The 14085-nt window shown below is 31.3% G+C and overlaps 2 protein-coding genes across 6 annotated transcripts in view; one reads left to right on the forward strand and one right to left on the reverse strand.

The window, feature by feature from the left end:
- Positions 1 to 14085, reverse strand: part of LOC126775553 (histone deacetylase 3) — a 398376-nt gene that overhangs the window by 347541 nt on the left and 36750 nt on the right. The window lies entirely within an intron of this gene.
- LOC126775511 (uncharacterized) overlaps positions 1 to 14085 on the forward strand; it is a 109766-nt gene that overhangs the window by 78465 nt on the left and 17216 nt on the right. For all 4 annotated transcript variants that reach the window (XM_050497493.1, XM_050497495.1, XM_050497496.1 and 1 more), the window contains exon 9: positions 657 to 787. In XM_050497493.1, the coding sequence (XP_050353450.1) occupies positions 657 to 787 (131 nt within the window). The remainder of the gene's footprint in view (positions 1 to 656; positions 788 to 14085) is intronic.

A 14085-nucleotide genomic window follows, 5' to 3' on the forward strand; every position in this document is an offset into this window, starting at 1 on the left:
AATAGTGTCTGTATTTAATTATTTTCTGAAATAAGAAATAAGTTTATATCCTCACGTAGTTTTATAGCAAAACACAAATTTAATATTGAACTAAGAATTAGTTAAAATTTAAAATTTTATTTTACTTATTTAACTTTTATATTTATAACTTAGTACTAAAATTATACATGGATATAATTATAACAGATACAAGCAAAAGAAAATTAAACGTAGAAACATAGTATTTATATGTATGTACAATAAAATACATTCTTACTTATACTCATATTAATGCAAAATGAATGATGGAGAACAGAATGTGTTTGTGTGCGTGTGTGTGTGTACGTGTGTGTGTATGTGACTGTGTATGATATTTATTTTCAGTACATATATGACTGTGTATGACTTAAAATTATTAAGTTTGATATATATGCATACTAGTCTTAACTAAAGCTATGAAAAAAGTACAATCAAACTGGACAACTTGCATTCAGAGGCTCCGAGTCTTCTCTAGAGAATAAATGCAATTACTCTGTGGATGCCAATGGCATACACGTGCTATAAAATTGTATGTATTTCAGATCGACATTGTAATTGCAATCAAACCGTTTGTTTGCATGACACTGTCGATTTTGAAATACATTGTTTGTATAACTGTTTGTTTATTTGTTGTTTAGGGTGATTGGGCATACCCGCATCGACCAGGCGACTACGCGACTTTGACGCGTAAATATCTTGGGTCACTATATTGGTCGACTTTAACCTTGACCACGATAGGAGACCTGCCCACGCCTGAGACTAACGCTGAGTGAGTATTAACGCATGATATACGTATTGATATGTTTTACTTAAAATAAGTATTGTCTTTTAAACTTTGTTCGTCGTCACTCGTAATGTATAAAATATTTTATTTAAATAAAAATAATTAACTATTTATTATTTCTTAATAAAGATAATATTGTCAGTACGGTTTTTGTGGGATATAGGATCTGCATATAATCACAACTTCTCCAACCAATTGCAATTTGTGAAATAAACAATATCAGTTATATTCAATTATAACGGATAGAAATCTAACTCAATTAAGCCTATAAACACACTAACACTATCATTTATCGAATTTGGTTTTTCATAAAGTTGTTAATAAATCGGAGCGTTTTCCATGCAGTGTCCGTATGTCCTCATACACGAAACTATTATTATGTAAATATGAGAATAGATTAATTTAATATTTACATTATTACATACATATGCCATTATAAACAATGTGATTGAATCAGTGTGAGGTCTGGATTCATATAAAATTTATGAAACTAATTCAGTTTAAATTCAATTATCTGCACTAATGGATTATTTAGATACGAATTATAATACATATAATTAATAAAAACTATATTATATATGTATACACTTAAATATAGAACTATATTTTATCTAAAATCGAAATTTCAAAGTATTTATGTATTTGCTTAAACATAAAGAAAATAATTGCAAATTAATAATAATCGAGTGCTTTTATTATATATGTACTCTGTCTTATAAATGAGTGTAAATATACTAATAAAGAGTGTATTATTAACTAAGTCGTTGCTTGTATGTGTAGCGCGCATGGAGGCCCCAAATTTTTGCCGCGGCGGGGACTCAAATCCCGTCTTCTACAATTCAGATCTAACCGGGGGTATGTTAATAATTGCACGCGATTGGTCGGATCGTGATTTTTTTACCGCAATTCATTTTTAAACAGAGAACAAAATAATATATGTGTAATTTTATATTGTATGCGTAATAAAATAAATAAAAAATCAACAAACAAATTTATAACAAATAATGTAAGTATATTTGCCGAATTATATTAAGAATAAAAGCGTGTTATTGAGAAGAAAATGCGATTATAGCATTTCATTTGTGAAGGTAAATAGAACTTATTTGACGCTAATTGTCTTGATGTCCTTATTTTGTCTCAAGTAACAACAAGTTCACAAGTTCCTCTTTTATATATACACACGATTGAAGTCATGAAATAAATAAGTACTCTATAAATTATACTAATATTATAAATAAGAAAATAACTCTGCCTGCCTTTCTTTCTTTGTCTGATAGGCTTTCACGGCAAATAATAATGACGAATTTGGTATGAAGCAAGATTGAACCTCAAGTAAAACAAAGATTACATCTTTGTACCTAATTTGAATTTGAAATTGAATCCCTTCCCCTATAACATGCAGATGAAGCCGCAATTAATACCAGTTAGTATAACATACATCGTTCTTGTAACTCCAAACGTTAAGGTAACTGCCCTTATTACCCGATATCAAATTTCCACTCTGTCTACTCCTATAACTAGCTGCCTAATTGTAAGCAAACAAGTAAGCTTGTCTGAACTTTAGCAAACACTGACCCTCTGTGACCGCGTTTCGAACAAAGTAAACTATACTCTAAAGTAATTTGCTCTATAAATCATTAGAGAATTCATGTATTTGTCATTTCAAAACTCGGCTCATAAGTTATGACAGCGTTTTGTCAGAATAAGGAATCGCACAGACAGGTTAAAATATTACCTCGAATATACTTCGCACTTGCTTATTAACTAATATGGTTGTAGCTTTATATGTGATTCAACATCACAGTCGCTTTCCCTTCAATATATCGGCCAAGTGTATACTTTAACAGCTATAAATAGTATCGAAATTACATATTTCAGGACAATATTGATTTTGATAAAATTACTTAATAAAATATTATACAGAATATATTAAATCGTGGAGTTAGCATTCGTTGATTTTCAAATAATAATTCAATTGTATTTAATTACTTACCCTTTATCCATCTTGAAAATTCAGGGGTGCTTAACCTGGTACTATAACCTTACTTTTAGATGCACGAGTTCTGACCTCTGGGTAGTTAGATATTCTTAAGATATATTAATACATATATTGTTATTACATTATACTGTTTAATATTTACATGTAATTAGTAAGATTATTGCAAAAGATTCGTTTGATAGACTTTGATACAAAGAAATACTATTGGAGCATAGTTGCAAAGTAAAGTCCAGCGAATGTCACACAGCTGGGCTACGGCCGCCTCCTTCATGGATTCATCTAAGGTGTGTAAATTATTCCACCACGCTGCTCCAATGCGGGTGGCACACATCTGGTAGAATTTCAGAGAAATTAAACACTATCAAGTTTTCTCACGCTGTTTTCCTTCACGACTGAGCACGAGTTGAAATTATAACACAAATTAAACATACAAAAATCAGTAATGTTTGCTTGGGTCTGAATCCGTGACGGCACTGGGTCATCTTGACTATTGCGCCACGATTGCGAATTAAATTAAATGGAATGAATTATTCACAACGGACATAACAGATCCCAAGGTCGGTGGCGCCTTGGCGATGTAAGTGATGGTTAATATTTCTTACAATGCCAATGACCCATATGCTCGTCCGCCTACTTATACTATAAAAAAAGTAATATTACACAGAAAAATAAAAGAAACATATACAAATCTCATACAAATAATTCTACTCGTGCAAAAAATAATCAAGCTCTCATTAAAACCAATGTTAATTTCATTTACTGTTTTAAGAGTAAAATTTAAAATTATAATTGAATGTAACCATGAATCGTTTTCTATACAACGGTAAAAATTTTTGAACTGTTACCCGTATTTTAAATTAAAATTTACATTGTTAAAAGTTCTAAAACCTTGCTCTAGTCTAAGTTCGCCTCATAATTTTACATTTTGTAACTTCTTCCGCGCCTTACTATGTGGAATTAACTTGCTTAAATTCTACAGCGATTCTATGAACGAAAAAGTTTCTTGTTAAATTAGTTCATGTTTTTTTAATTTTCTCATATTCAACAGCTAAAAAGCAATACTTAGTGAAGTTGTGTACCGGTTTGTGTGTGAGTGAGCTAGAGTAACTACAGGCACAAGGAACATTATATCTTAGTTGCCAATGTTGGTGGCACATTGGCGATGTAAGCGATGGCTTACGTCTCTTTCAATGCCATTGTCTATGAGCGGTGGTGACTTACCATCAGGTCACCCATTTGCTCTTATAAAAAAAACAATAACTGAAGTTATTTAACCTGCGTTACATGAATCAGTCCACTGTATTTAGTTTTTTCACTATGACATAAAAGCGTTATTTTTCTTTCATAAAATTATAAAAAAAAAAAAACAATTATATGCAAATTATACTTAATAGATTATTCTATTAGTTCACATACATTATTGTCACTATCCTTTATAATAAACACTTTCATACTTGTATTTGTAAAATCAATTATAATTATAATCTAAATAATAACGACAATTGGAGATTATAACTCCATTCAGATTATCACGCCCAAATAAATATAGAGACTAAAAATAATGCATTTAAAGCTATTTAATAAATAACTACCTAAGTATAAATATATGTTACCATAATCTATTATAGGATTTGGTTATTTGCTCATACATGAGGTTATCTTATTAGTCAAGTCGTTCATACTCTTCAATATGTCAATACTTTTCTAAAAGGCAGCATAAAATTTTCTAAGAAATCGCTTGATGTTAATGAGAACCTGTCCCGTTACTTTGACTTCACCCAATGACGCTCCTAGTGATATTGAGAAACATTCAGAGATTTCCAATCCTTTGAGACAAGACATTTCATTAAACAACATACGCTTGACAGCGATCACACTTGATAGAAAGTTTTTACTTTGCCTTACTCTTCTATAATTCAATAACGTGATAAAAATGTTAATTAATTCATCTACATTTCGCTCCATGTATTTTGACGAGGCGCAGCACAATAGTAACTTACACTGTATTACTTATTTATTGATGATAAGCCGAGATGGCCCAGTGGTAAGAGCGATTATAATTCATTTCGTGCTTGATAGTGAAGGAAAACATCGTGAGGAACATACATGTGTCTAATTTCACTGAAATTCTGCCACATGTCTATTCCACCAATCCGCATTGGAGCATCGTGGTGGAGCATAAGCTCCAAAATCTTCTCCTCAAAAAGGGAGAGGAGGCCTTAGCCCAGCAGTAGGAAATTTACAGGCTGTTGCTGTATATTTTAAAAGATCATTTAGTTTTTCATTATTCGTTTATGTTATCAATGGTTATCATTCGTTTGGCTTTATCCTAATTATTTGAAGTTCTAATTTGCATGAAAAACTAATTTGGCATACTTGCTAACTGCGTGCCCGATATTAAACATTCTTTGGACTAGTTTGCCAGTGGGTTTGTTTTACGTCAACATACATGTGTCAAAACAACAAAAACAGTCTTAGTGGCCTTATTCTTCTTTGCCAATACTATTTGCCATTCACTACAAATAAGACTTTAAGACATTATGATTACACCTAGATGTTTCATGAATTATCTGTTATTTGGGGGCTAGTTCTTAATAAAAATACGTGATCATTTGCCTGTGGATTATTTAAGATGAACCCAACTCCTTCTCTAGTAATCTAATCAAGTAATCGATACTTTAATTAATATTCATCTTTAGCATATATCCTTTCGTGACGTAGTTTCGTTATAGAATCAAAGGAAATTGAACAGATTAAATCTCAGTAAACTAGGTCGCCGCTAGAAATTAAAGTAAAAAAACTACCTACTTTTCCTACCTACTGCATATTTTGGTTCTGATTTAAGCACTGAATATATAAAGAGTATTTATGTCATGTTTTTAACAACTATGCTTTATGACAAATTTGGTAATTAAAAAGATAGATGGTGTTTTGATGACTGTTTCTTTTTTCATATATAAAGAATAAGGCTTAAAGTTGTATAAGAGGCTAATTAAAACACACTAAAAATGTTTGTGATATTCTTTTTCGTAAGGGAATTATACAAGTCTGTCTGGGTAGGTACCACCCACATATTATATCGGCACAATAGTAACTTACACTGTATTACTTATTTATTGATGATAAGCCGAGATGGCCCAGTGATTAGAACGCGTGAATCTTAACCGATGATCGTGGGTTCAAACCCGGGCAAGCACCACTGAATTTTCACGTGCTTAATTTGTGATTAAGATTCATCTCGTGCTTTACGGTGAAGAAAAACATCGCGAGGAAACCTGCATGTGTCTAATTTCATAGAAATTCTGCCACATGTGTATTCTACCAACCCGCACTGGAACAGCGAGGAGGAATAATCTCTAAACCTTCTCCTAAAAAAAGGGAGAGTAAGCCTTAGCCTAGCAGTGGGACATTTACAGGCTGTTGCTTACTAATGTTTCGTTGACAGCAGTTGATAGGAGTTATTAAGGTCGGATTTTGACCACTGGAAGAACACAAGTTCATGTAAATGAGGAAGTTACGTCCACAGATCAATCAAAAAGTCTCTTCTGTAATTCAATAGTATCGTCATTATCTGACCAGAATTTTGTATTACATTCAACCAAAAGCAAAATACATCTAAAACAAGATGCCTGTCACTCCTAGACAACATTTATCTGGGGTATCAAGCTCATAAATGTTATTTAGGTTGCCATTGGTTGCCGAGCGGCCTCTTGTGAGTGTTATCTCTGTCGAAATCAGCTAGTAATTGATTTGAAATATTTTTGTGAGGTCCTAAATTAATGGGATATAGTATAAGATAAGAATTCTGGAATTATTTTACTATGTTTCATTAGCTCATGAAGTATTTATAAGATTGAACACATTTTTTTTATTTTACTACTTAGGAAGCCAATATTATATATTAAGAAAATCATTGTGTTACTGCTTATATAAAAGTATTGTAACAAAATATATATCAATTATAGGCTGACTTAAAAAAATCTCGAATTGTTCTTGTTGTTATATCTCCAATTTGTTTACTTTCAGCCATACATACATAAGGTATTTTATCTTTAAAAATTAAATTATTTTTTTATACATTGCGTTTGTTAATCAATCAAACTTAATTTTGTGATGTAATCTTTGAATCTTGCTACTAAAAACTAATTATAAGCAGTATTATTAAAATATTTGCATCTTATTGACATCATGCTCAATTTGCAAAAAATATTACAGAAGCGGTAGTCAAAAAGTTTCCCTATTTGCCTAGGATATTATAATATTTTAGATTTTTCTAATCTAATAGTTTATTTACTTACTCAGGACAGCTGATTAATAGTCTGTATCATTACTTCTGACAATAGTAATCGTTTAGCATAATTCTATTGGTATTTTATTTGAAAATAGACCAGCAATGATATTGGTCAAAGAGAAATCATGTCATGTCGTATTTACGTTTTGACACGTATATACGACTTACCGAGGGGGAAACCTGCATGTTTCTAATTTCACTGAAATTCTGCAACATGTGTATTCTACCAACTCGCATTGGAGCAGCGTGGTGGAATAAGCTCTAAACCTTCTCCTCAAAAAGAGGTGCGGAGGCCTTTAGCCCAGCAGTGGGACATTCACAGGCTGTTACGGTAATGATATTAGAACTCGTTTCATATTTAATTCGTGAAATGTGATACGATGAGCTTCGAGATTTTTAAATTAAACACACGCATGGATACTATATACCTTGTATCAAATATACTTATATTATATTTTCAAACAAGTGCAGCAAATGTCTTCTCAATAATATATCTTTTAACATGCAATCTCCTTGGTAGACGAACCCATTAATCTTAAATATTGTTCGATTGCTTCTATATATCATTCGTGGATAATAAAGCGATTCTATCGACATTTTAAATTTATCTTAGCTGTCATTTTAAATTGTTATTCCAAATTCAGAACGAATTTCAAAAAATACATGATATAATTACGTGTATTATATATGTGTGTATGTGTCTGTTTTAAACACATATTTATGTAAATATTTTAATTTGTAATCAATAATATGTAGAATAAAATTAAATATCTGCATCACAGATGGAAATTAAAATTGTAATACTGCCTGAAAATAAAATATGGAAGTAAATTAAAAAATAAAACTCAACCAAAATAATAAGAAAATATTCCAGATATGGATAACGTCTGTGGAGATTTGTTTGTTTGTTAAAAAATTCAGATTGATAAAAAGCATGAAATGGCGGCGAAAGACGCACAGATAATATCTACATGATTATTTAATAAATTTACTCATTGGAGTTTCATTTTCTGACTGTGGAATATTAAAAACAGCAATAAACAATTGTCTCAATAAATATGTCGTCGTTTACTTTTAGCGAAATAGACTATAAAATATGGCATAATAACATTAACTAAATTAGTTTATCTGACTCCTCGGACATTTCAATGACAGTAAGAGCACAGTCGATTTAGATGCTTAGACCCTTCTTGGTCACGATATTTATACATTTTCGTTGTCAATTTAATAATCTATTATAAATTTACTATGATTTTATTTTATTTATTCATTTAATTTTTGGGAAACAAACAATAACACAGAAATAACACATAAACCAATCAATTTTCCACTAATAATATCTAATGAAAGTAAATAGGGATACAAAAATGATTAAACTTCAGAACTTTAAATATAAATAATATATTGTAAAACTAAGTCAGATTGTAATATATAATATTAGATATGATACGAATTATTATCTAGACACGCGGTAACGTGTCAAACCAAGTTCAAGCTAACAGAACTGGCGAGCAGCACCGTGCGTAATATTACACGAACCATTTGGAGCCACGTCCAAAAATCGTTATTTTTATCATTGACTGACCTATAGATCAAAACTCTAACCCAGTTCCAGATGACCTAGAAAGTTCAAATTTGGCATCCAGATAGGTCTATACTCTTAGTTATAAGTTGTAACTGACTACACTGTTAGTTATAAGTAGTTATAAGTACTAAAACTGATATATTTGGATTAAAAAAAATTAAGGGTGATATTCCACTTGTTATATATTCAAGTGAAGACCTTAAAATCTACATATACTACATAGTCCAGCTGTCATCAATTTTGATTGATGATTCTTACAGTTCAGGCACTATAAGTGTTCCTAATAGAATCAATGAATTGAAAAATTATAATAAAATGATAAAAAATTACTAGATAATTTCTGTACAAAAAGTAATGATATCCTATCAAAAACATGGGAATTCATTTTATTATAGCCTTCGCAAGTCTTAAAGTTATAAGTTCTTATTTTATTCTTCCGAAAATTTGGCTTGCTGGTAGAAACTAGCCATCGAACATAGGGCTCTTCCATGACTGTTTTAGTAGATACTCAATAATAATTCGTATATGAGAACTAGCCAAGTCAGACCTTAGGCTTGAATATATTTTCCTGTTATAAGAAGAATTATGTTTTAAGTTGTTATAAAATAATTGTATGTTGTTATAAATAAATTTCAGGAACTTGAAAATCAAATTTCAGGAAATTGAACTTGGCAACCATTTAAATCTCACTTCTTTTTTCGTTGAAGTCAACAACCTAGGTATATATCATAATATTGAACTTGGCTATCATTTCACATTTATGTTTTTGATGGGATTGAATATTACTGGAGAGTATCTGTCATTTTTTATATTAATCAATAATAGTCTATATTTTTAATCTGGCAACAAGAACAGTGAAAATACTGTTTATGGCGGTAAACTGATAGACTTGGAATGAGATATAGTTCTTACAATATATAGTTACAAAATCCTTTGTCATGAATAACTATCAACACACGATTGAAACAACTGAGTCTATTAAGATAAAATTTGAAACGTTGGTGATAATTAAAACGTTAGTATCCGCTAATAAATTACTCCAAAGGTATGGACAACGTCTGTGGAGAATTGTTTTTTTTTTTTAATAAATGCAGATCGATAAAAAGTATGAAATGGCGGCGAAAGACGCACAGATAATATCTAAATGGTTATTTGAAATAAATTTGCTCACTGGAGTTTCTTGAAATTTGAACCGTTGATGATAATTAAAAGCGTAAGTATACGATAATAAATATTTTTTAAAAGTTGAAACTTTAAAGGGGAAATGGAAAGGTAATGGAACGGGAGGAGGAGACATAACTTTGTATAAATTTTACTCATACAAAGAAATAAGATCAGCATTGCCTATCTGACTGACCTTTGCTATGACACTAGTGTTCAATACGGCTAATATTTTAACTAACATCTGCGATTGTTCAGGCACAATTTTTATTATTATTATCCTTATCCGATGAGGGCTACATTTTAAATGTATTGAAATAAGAAATAATTATATAACAATATATGAGTAATAACCTCATTTAAATTAATACCATAAATAATAAGAATTAATAGATATTAAATTTTACATATTTTACTTATATAAAAATGTATGTTGGTAAATATTTGTTTGAAATTAATATTAATAGATTCTGATCATAAAACATGATAGTTGAAAAATATACGTATCTCTTCATGGAGAAGAGTACTACCCACTTTGATATAAATAACCACAAATCGCGTGGCAACACAACTTCTATACCGTTCGAGATTGCCGTGACAATTGGTATAATAACAGGCGAGATAACGTCACATAAAACAGTTAAAATTTAAATAAATCATTGACCCTTTCATGACATTATTTACTTCTTATAATAACACATAATCACAGAACATTGATTAGAAATCTATTAAACAATTATTATGTATTATTCAATTTGCAATACCAATAATAATTTGATATCTTGAAAAGGTCACTGTACGATCTAACATAAAAAGGTGGAGTTCTATCCAATATATTACATAAGGTCAGGCTGAAAATTGTCCGGCCTTATATCTGTGAGTTATGGGATGCCTCTCGACACCCATAAAATATCGTTTCACTGAAGGCCGTAAGAACTTCACTTCTCTTTCATAGGTTCACGTCTATAAATTTAATAATGATTAAGCCACTGGTCTAACGTTTTATCTTTCTATTATCTATTTTTATTAGGTTTTAAGAAGCACTCCTTTAAGCAAGTCTTTGGTGAGAGAAAGATTTTCACAGAAACAATACCCGCTTCGCAATGTCTCGTTTCTGAAATGACCTCTTTTCACATTCAAGGTTAACTCACTCAGCTCGTGTGCTTTGTTTTTTTGTTAGAAAGAAAAATATTAAGCTGACAATCTATGTATCTAAGTTTGATTAAATTTTTAACCAACAAGCAAAGAAAATTTATATTAATTGAACGGTTAGAACCTTTCACAATTCTCTCAATTATGAGTCAAAGCGAATGTCATTCGAGTAAGAAGAAAATTAAATGTCATACTCCTAAGTTTTTTTGCCTTATATAAATATTAATGGGCATGTTATGAATTGTATATATATGTAGTATTTTCCACATAGTGCCTACCAAGACAGACAGACAATCTATGTTTGAGCTTGCCCAAATTAAACCAAATTTTTAAGGGTTCAATGCCGGTTAGAATTATATAAAAAAAAACATACATAATACAAAAATGTAACCACTATCATTTAATTTTTAGATAGTTCTAATCGCGGCATTTGATGGTGGGTTTTGTACAAGCCTGTCTGGATAGGTCAAATACTTATTGTTCTTGTCTTTCGTTTTGAAGGGTAAGTAATACAAAGTGACTAAAGTCAAAAGAAACATTACCTAAGATTTTTTAATTGCTTATTTCCAAGCTCCGTCGTCATCTTTAAAAGAACTATCACTTTTAACGCGCATGTAAAACGTTTGTTCTATATTGTTTATCTCAATACAATAATATCGTGATGATCGTTGAAAAAAAATAGAGTTCTGAAAAATAAAAATTAAGGTCGACAAAAATCGAATATTACGGTACATACATAATAAATGATATGATAATCTGACGTTACCGATGTTACCGGTCAAAGTCAAAAATCTTTATTCTATATATAGAAGTGTTACACTTGCTTATCGTTTGTCAAAACCTACCGCCGGTTCCTAAATTAATTCTATAGAATAAATTAAATCCATCCGTGTAATAAGATGGATGGATTTGTAATTACAATAAATAATATTTTTCATTTCATCGAAATATCATGAAGGTCGTTGAACTTTATCAAATAATAAAACGAATTATTCATCTCATTACAGTAATAGGAATTATACGGATATGAAATAAGCAAGACGTATTCAATGTGATTTACATATGAAAACTCTAACTAGACGTGAACAATTTTCCGTCACAACGAATGCGATCTAATTTTGTCACATCTCTTTCGTGTCCGTCCTTATATGTTAATGTAATTATTATACCTGAAAATGACATATTATAACGACAATTTGAAACGATCTGATTTCACTACATTAGATTTTATAGACGAAGCTGTCACTTGTTTCTGATATCAACTTAATTTATTCATCTGTTACTCATTCTCATTCGATTTCCGCACCTTTGATGTTCATGATAAAGCAAAATATATGAATTATGTTACTAATGAATATTAAAATCAACTATAAGAGGAGAAATGGCCTAGTGGTTAGAATATGGAGGTGACGCCTATCAAAGATTGCAGGTTTAACCCCAGGCAAGCACCGCGGAGTCATTATGATACAGACCAACCAAACATTAAAGCAGCGTGATAGAATAAGCTCCAAACGAGAGAAAGCCTTAGCCCAACAGTGGGAAATTATAATATAGGAAAAGCATAACTGATTGCCAAACAATTACGTAAATAAATCTTAGTGTTTTAATAATATCAATATAAAAACCCTTTGTGAAATATCAAACATCAAATCTTATCTCCTTCTCTCTCTACGAATTAGTCCGTTACATATTATACGAAAATCTCAATCTTCGAATAACAAGTCCCAAAAGGGCAAGGTTTCGGTTCAGTTGTATTTCAGCAAGAAATCAAGACTTAATGTAATTTCTTCGAAGATTGGTATTATTTTTTACAGGAAGATAAAAAATACTTTCGATTACTTCATTACTTGGGTGAGCATAGCCGCCAAATTTATTTACGTTAACTTTGATGTAGATAGACCTTTTTCATTTTTTAAGAACGTTTATTTAATGATATAAAGGTTTTATATCCTTACAACGAACGTATTATTGATCCAGTGTACTAACCATCATATAGATTATAGATAGGTATATAGGGTAGGATAAGGTACATATTGCACAATTACTAAAGTGCCCTCGTCTTTATACATCTGGTGAGGGAATAGCTTGCGTAACGATATACCATGTGCTTCCACCAAACCGCATTCGAGTAGCGTGGCGGAAAAAGCTCCAATCCTTCTCCACACAAACTTTAATTTTTATTCTGACTGCCTCGTTGGTCTAGTGGCTTGATGTAAGGCCGCAGACCCGGAGGGTTAAATTTAAGAAAAAATTAAGAAATTTAAAATTAAGGTCGGGCCAATATAAAAAGTAATTGGGTTTTTCTGTCAGAAAATTCTCAGTAGCAGCCCGGAGTCTGGGAGTTGGAAATGTGTACACTCCTGTGCCTCGTATAGCACGTAAATACGTTTGTTCTGCGCCTGAACTCTTTCCGGTCGTGTCGGATTACCGTCCCATCGGATTATGATAGTTAGGGAATAGAGAGTGCACCTGTGTTTGCGCACACACTTATGCACTATAATATCTCCTGCGTAGTTGGTTAATCACTCTTGAGATTGGCCGCCTAGCCGAAATCGATTTGGAAGATTATTATTAATTTTTATTTTTAGTGTTCATTGGCTTGATTAACCATTTATTTGGGGTCAGCACTGTCAGCCGCATAAAAAAAATTCAGACTTTTACGGCCAACCTTCTAACGTCAACCCTCTGGTAAATGAATGATTTCATAGTGGATTGGTTCCCCGTCCCCGTATTGGTTGAAGCGCTTGTGTGCTCGATTGATGGATAAAGAATATTCTCGAATACATTACTATTACGATGTCAATTCAATTTCCGAACGTGAATATTCGAAAATAAACAAACAAATAGAACGTTAATAATTTTTCAATTAAAAAAATGTGGCCGTTACGATACACACGTCGGATAAGAAACATCGAAACCGACGGTTATTTAAAGAATATAATTAAAGAAAACCATTAAATAAATATGGACCAATATAAATAGTTTCATTAATTTCATTAATATATTTTTATTGTTATTATAAAATTGTATACCACGCGCCACGAACACACGAGAGAATAGAGTCGCGGCTAAGAGGGGACATGACGTTTGCCGTC

Source organism: Nymphalis io, chromosome 18, assembly GCF_905147045.1.
Source record: "Nymphalis io chromosome 18, ilAglIoxx1.1, whole genome shotgun sequence".
NCBI lineage: Eukaryota > Metazoa > Arthropoda > Insecta > Lepidoptera > Nymphalidae > Nymphalis > Nymphalis io.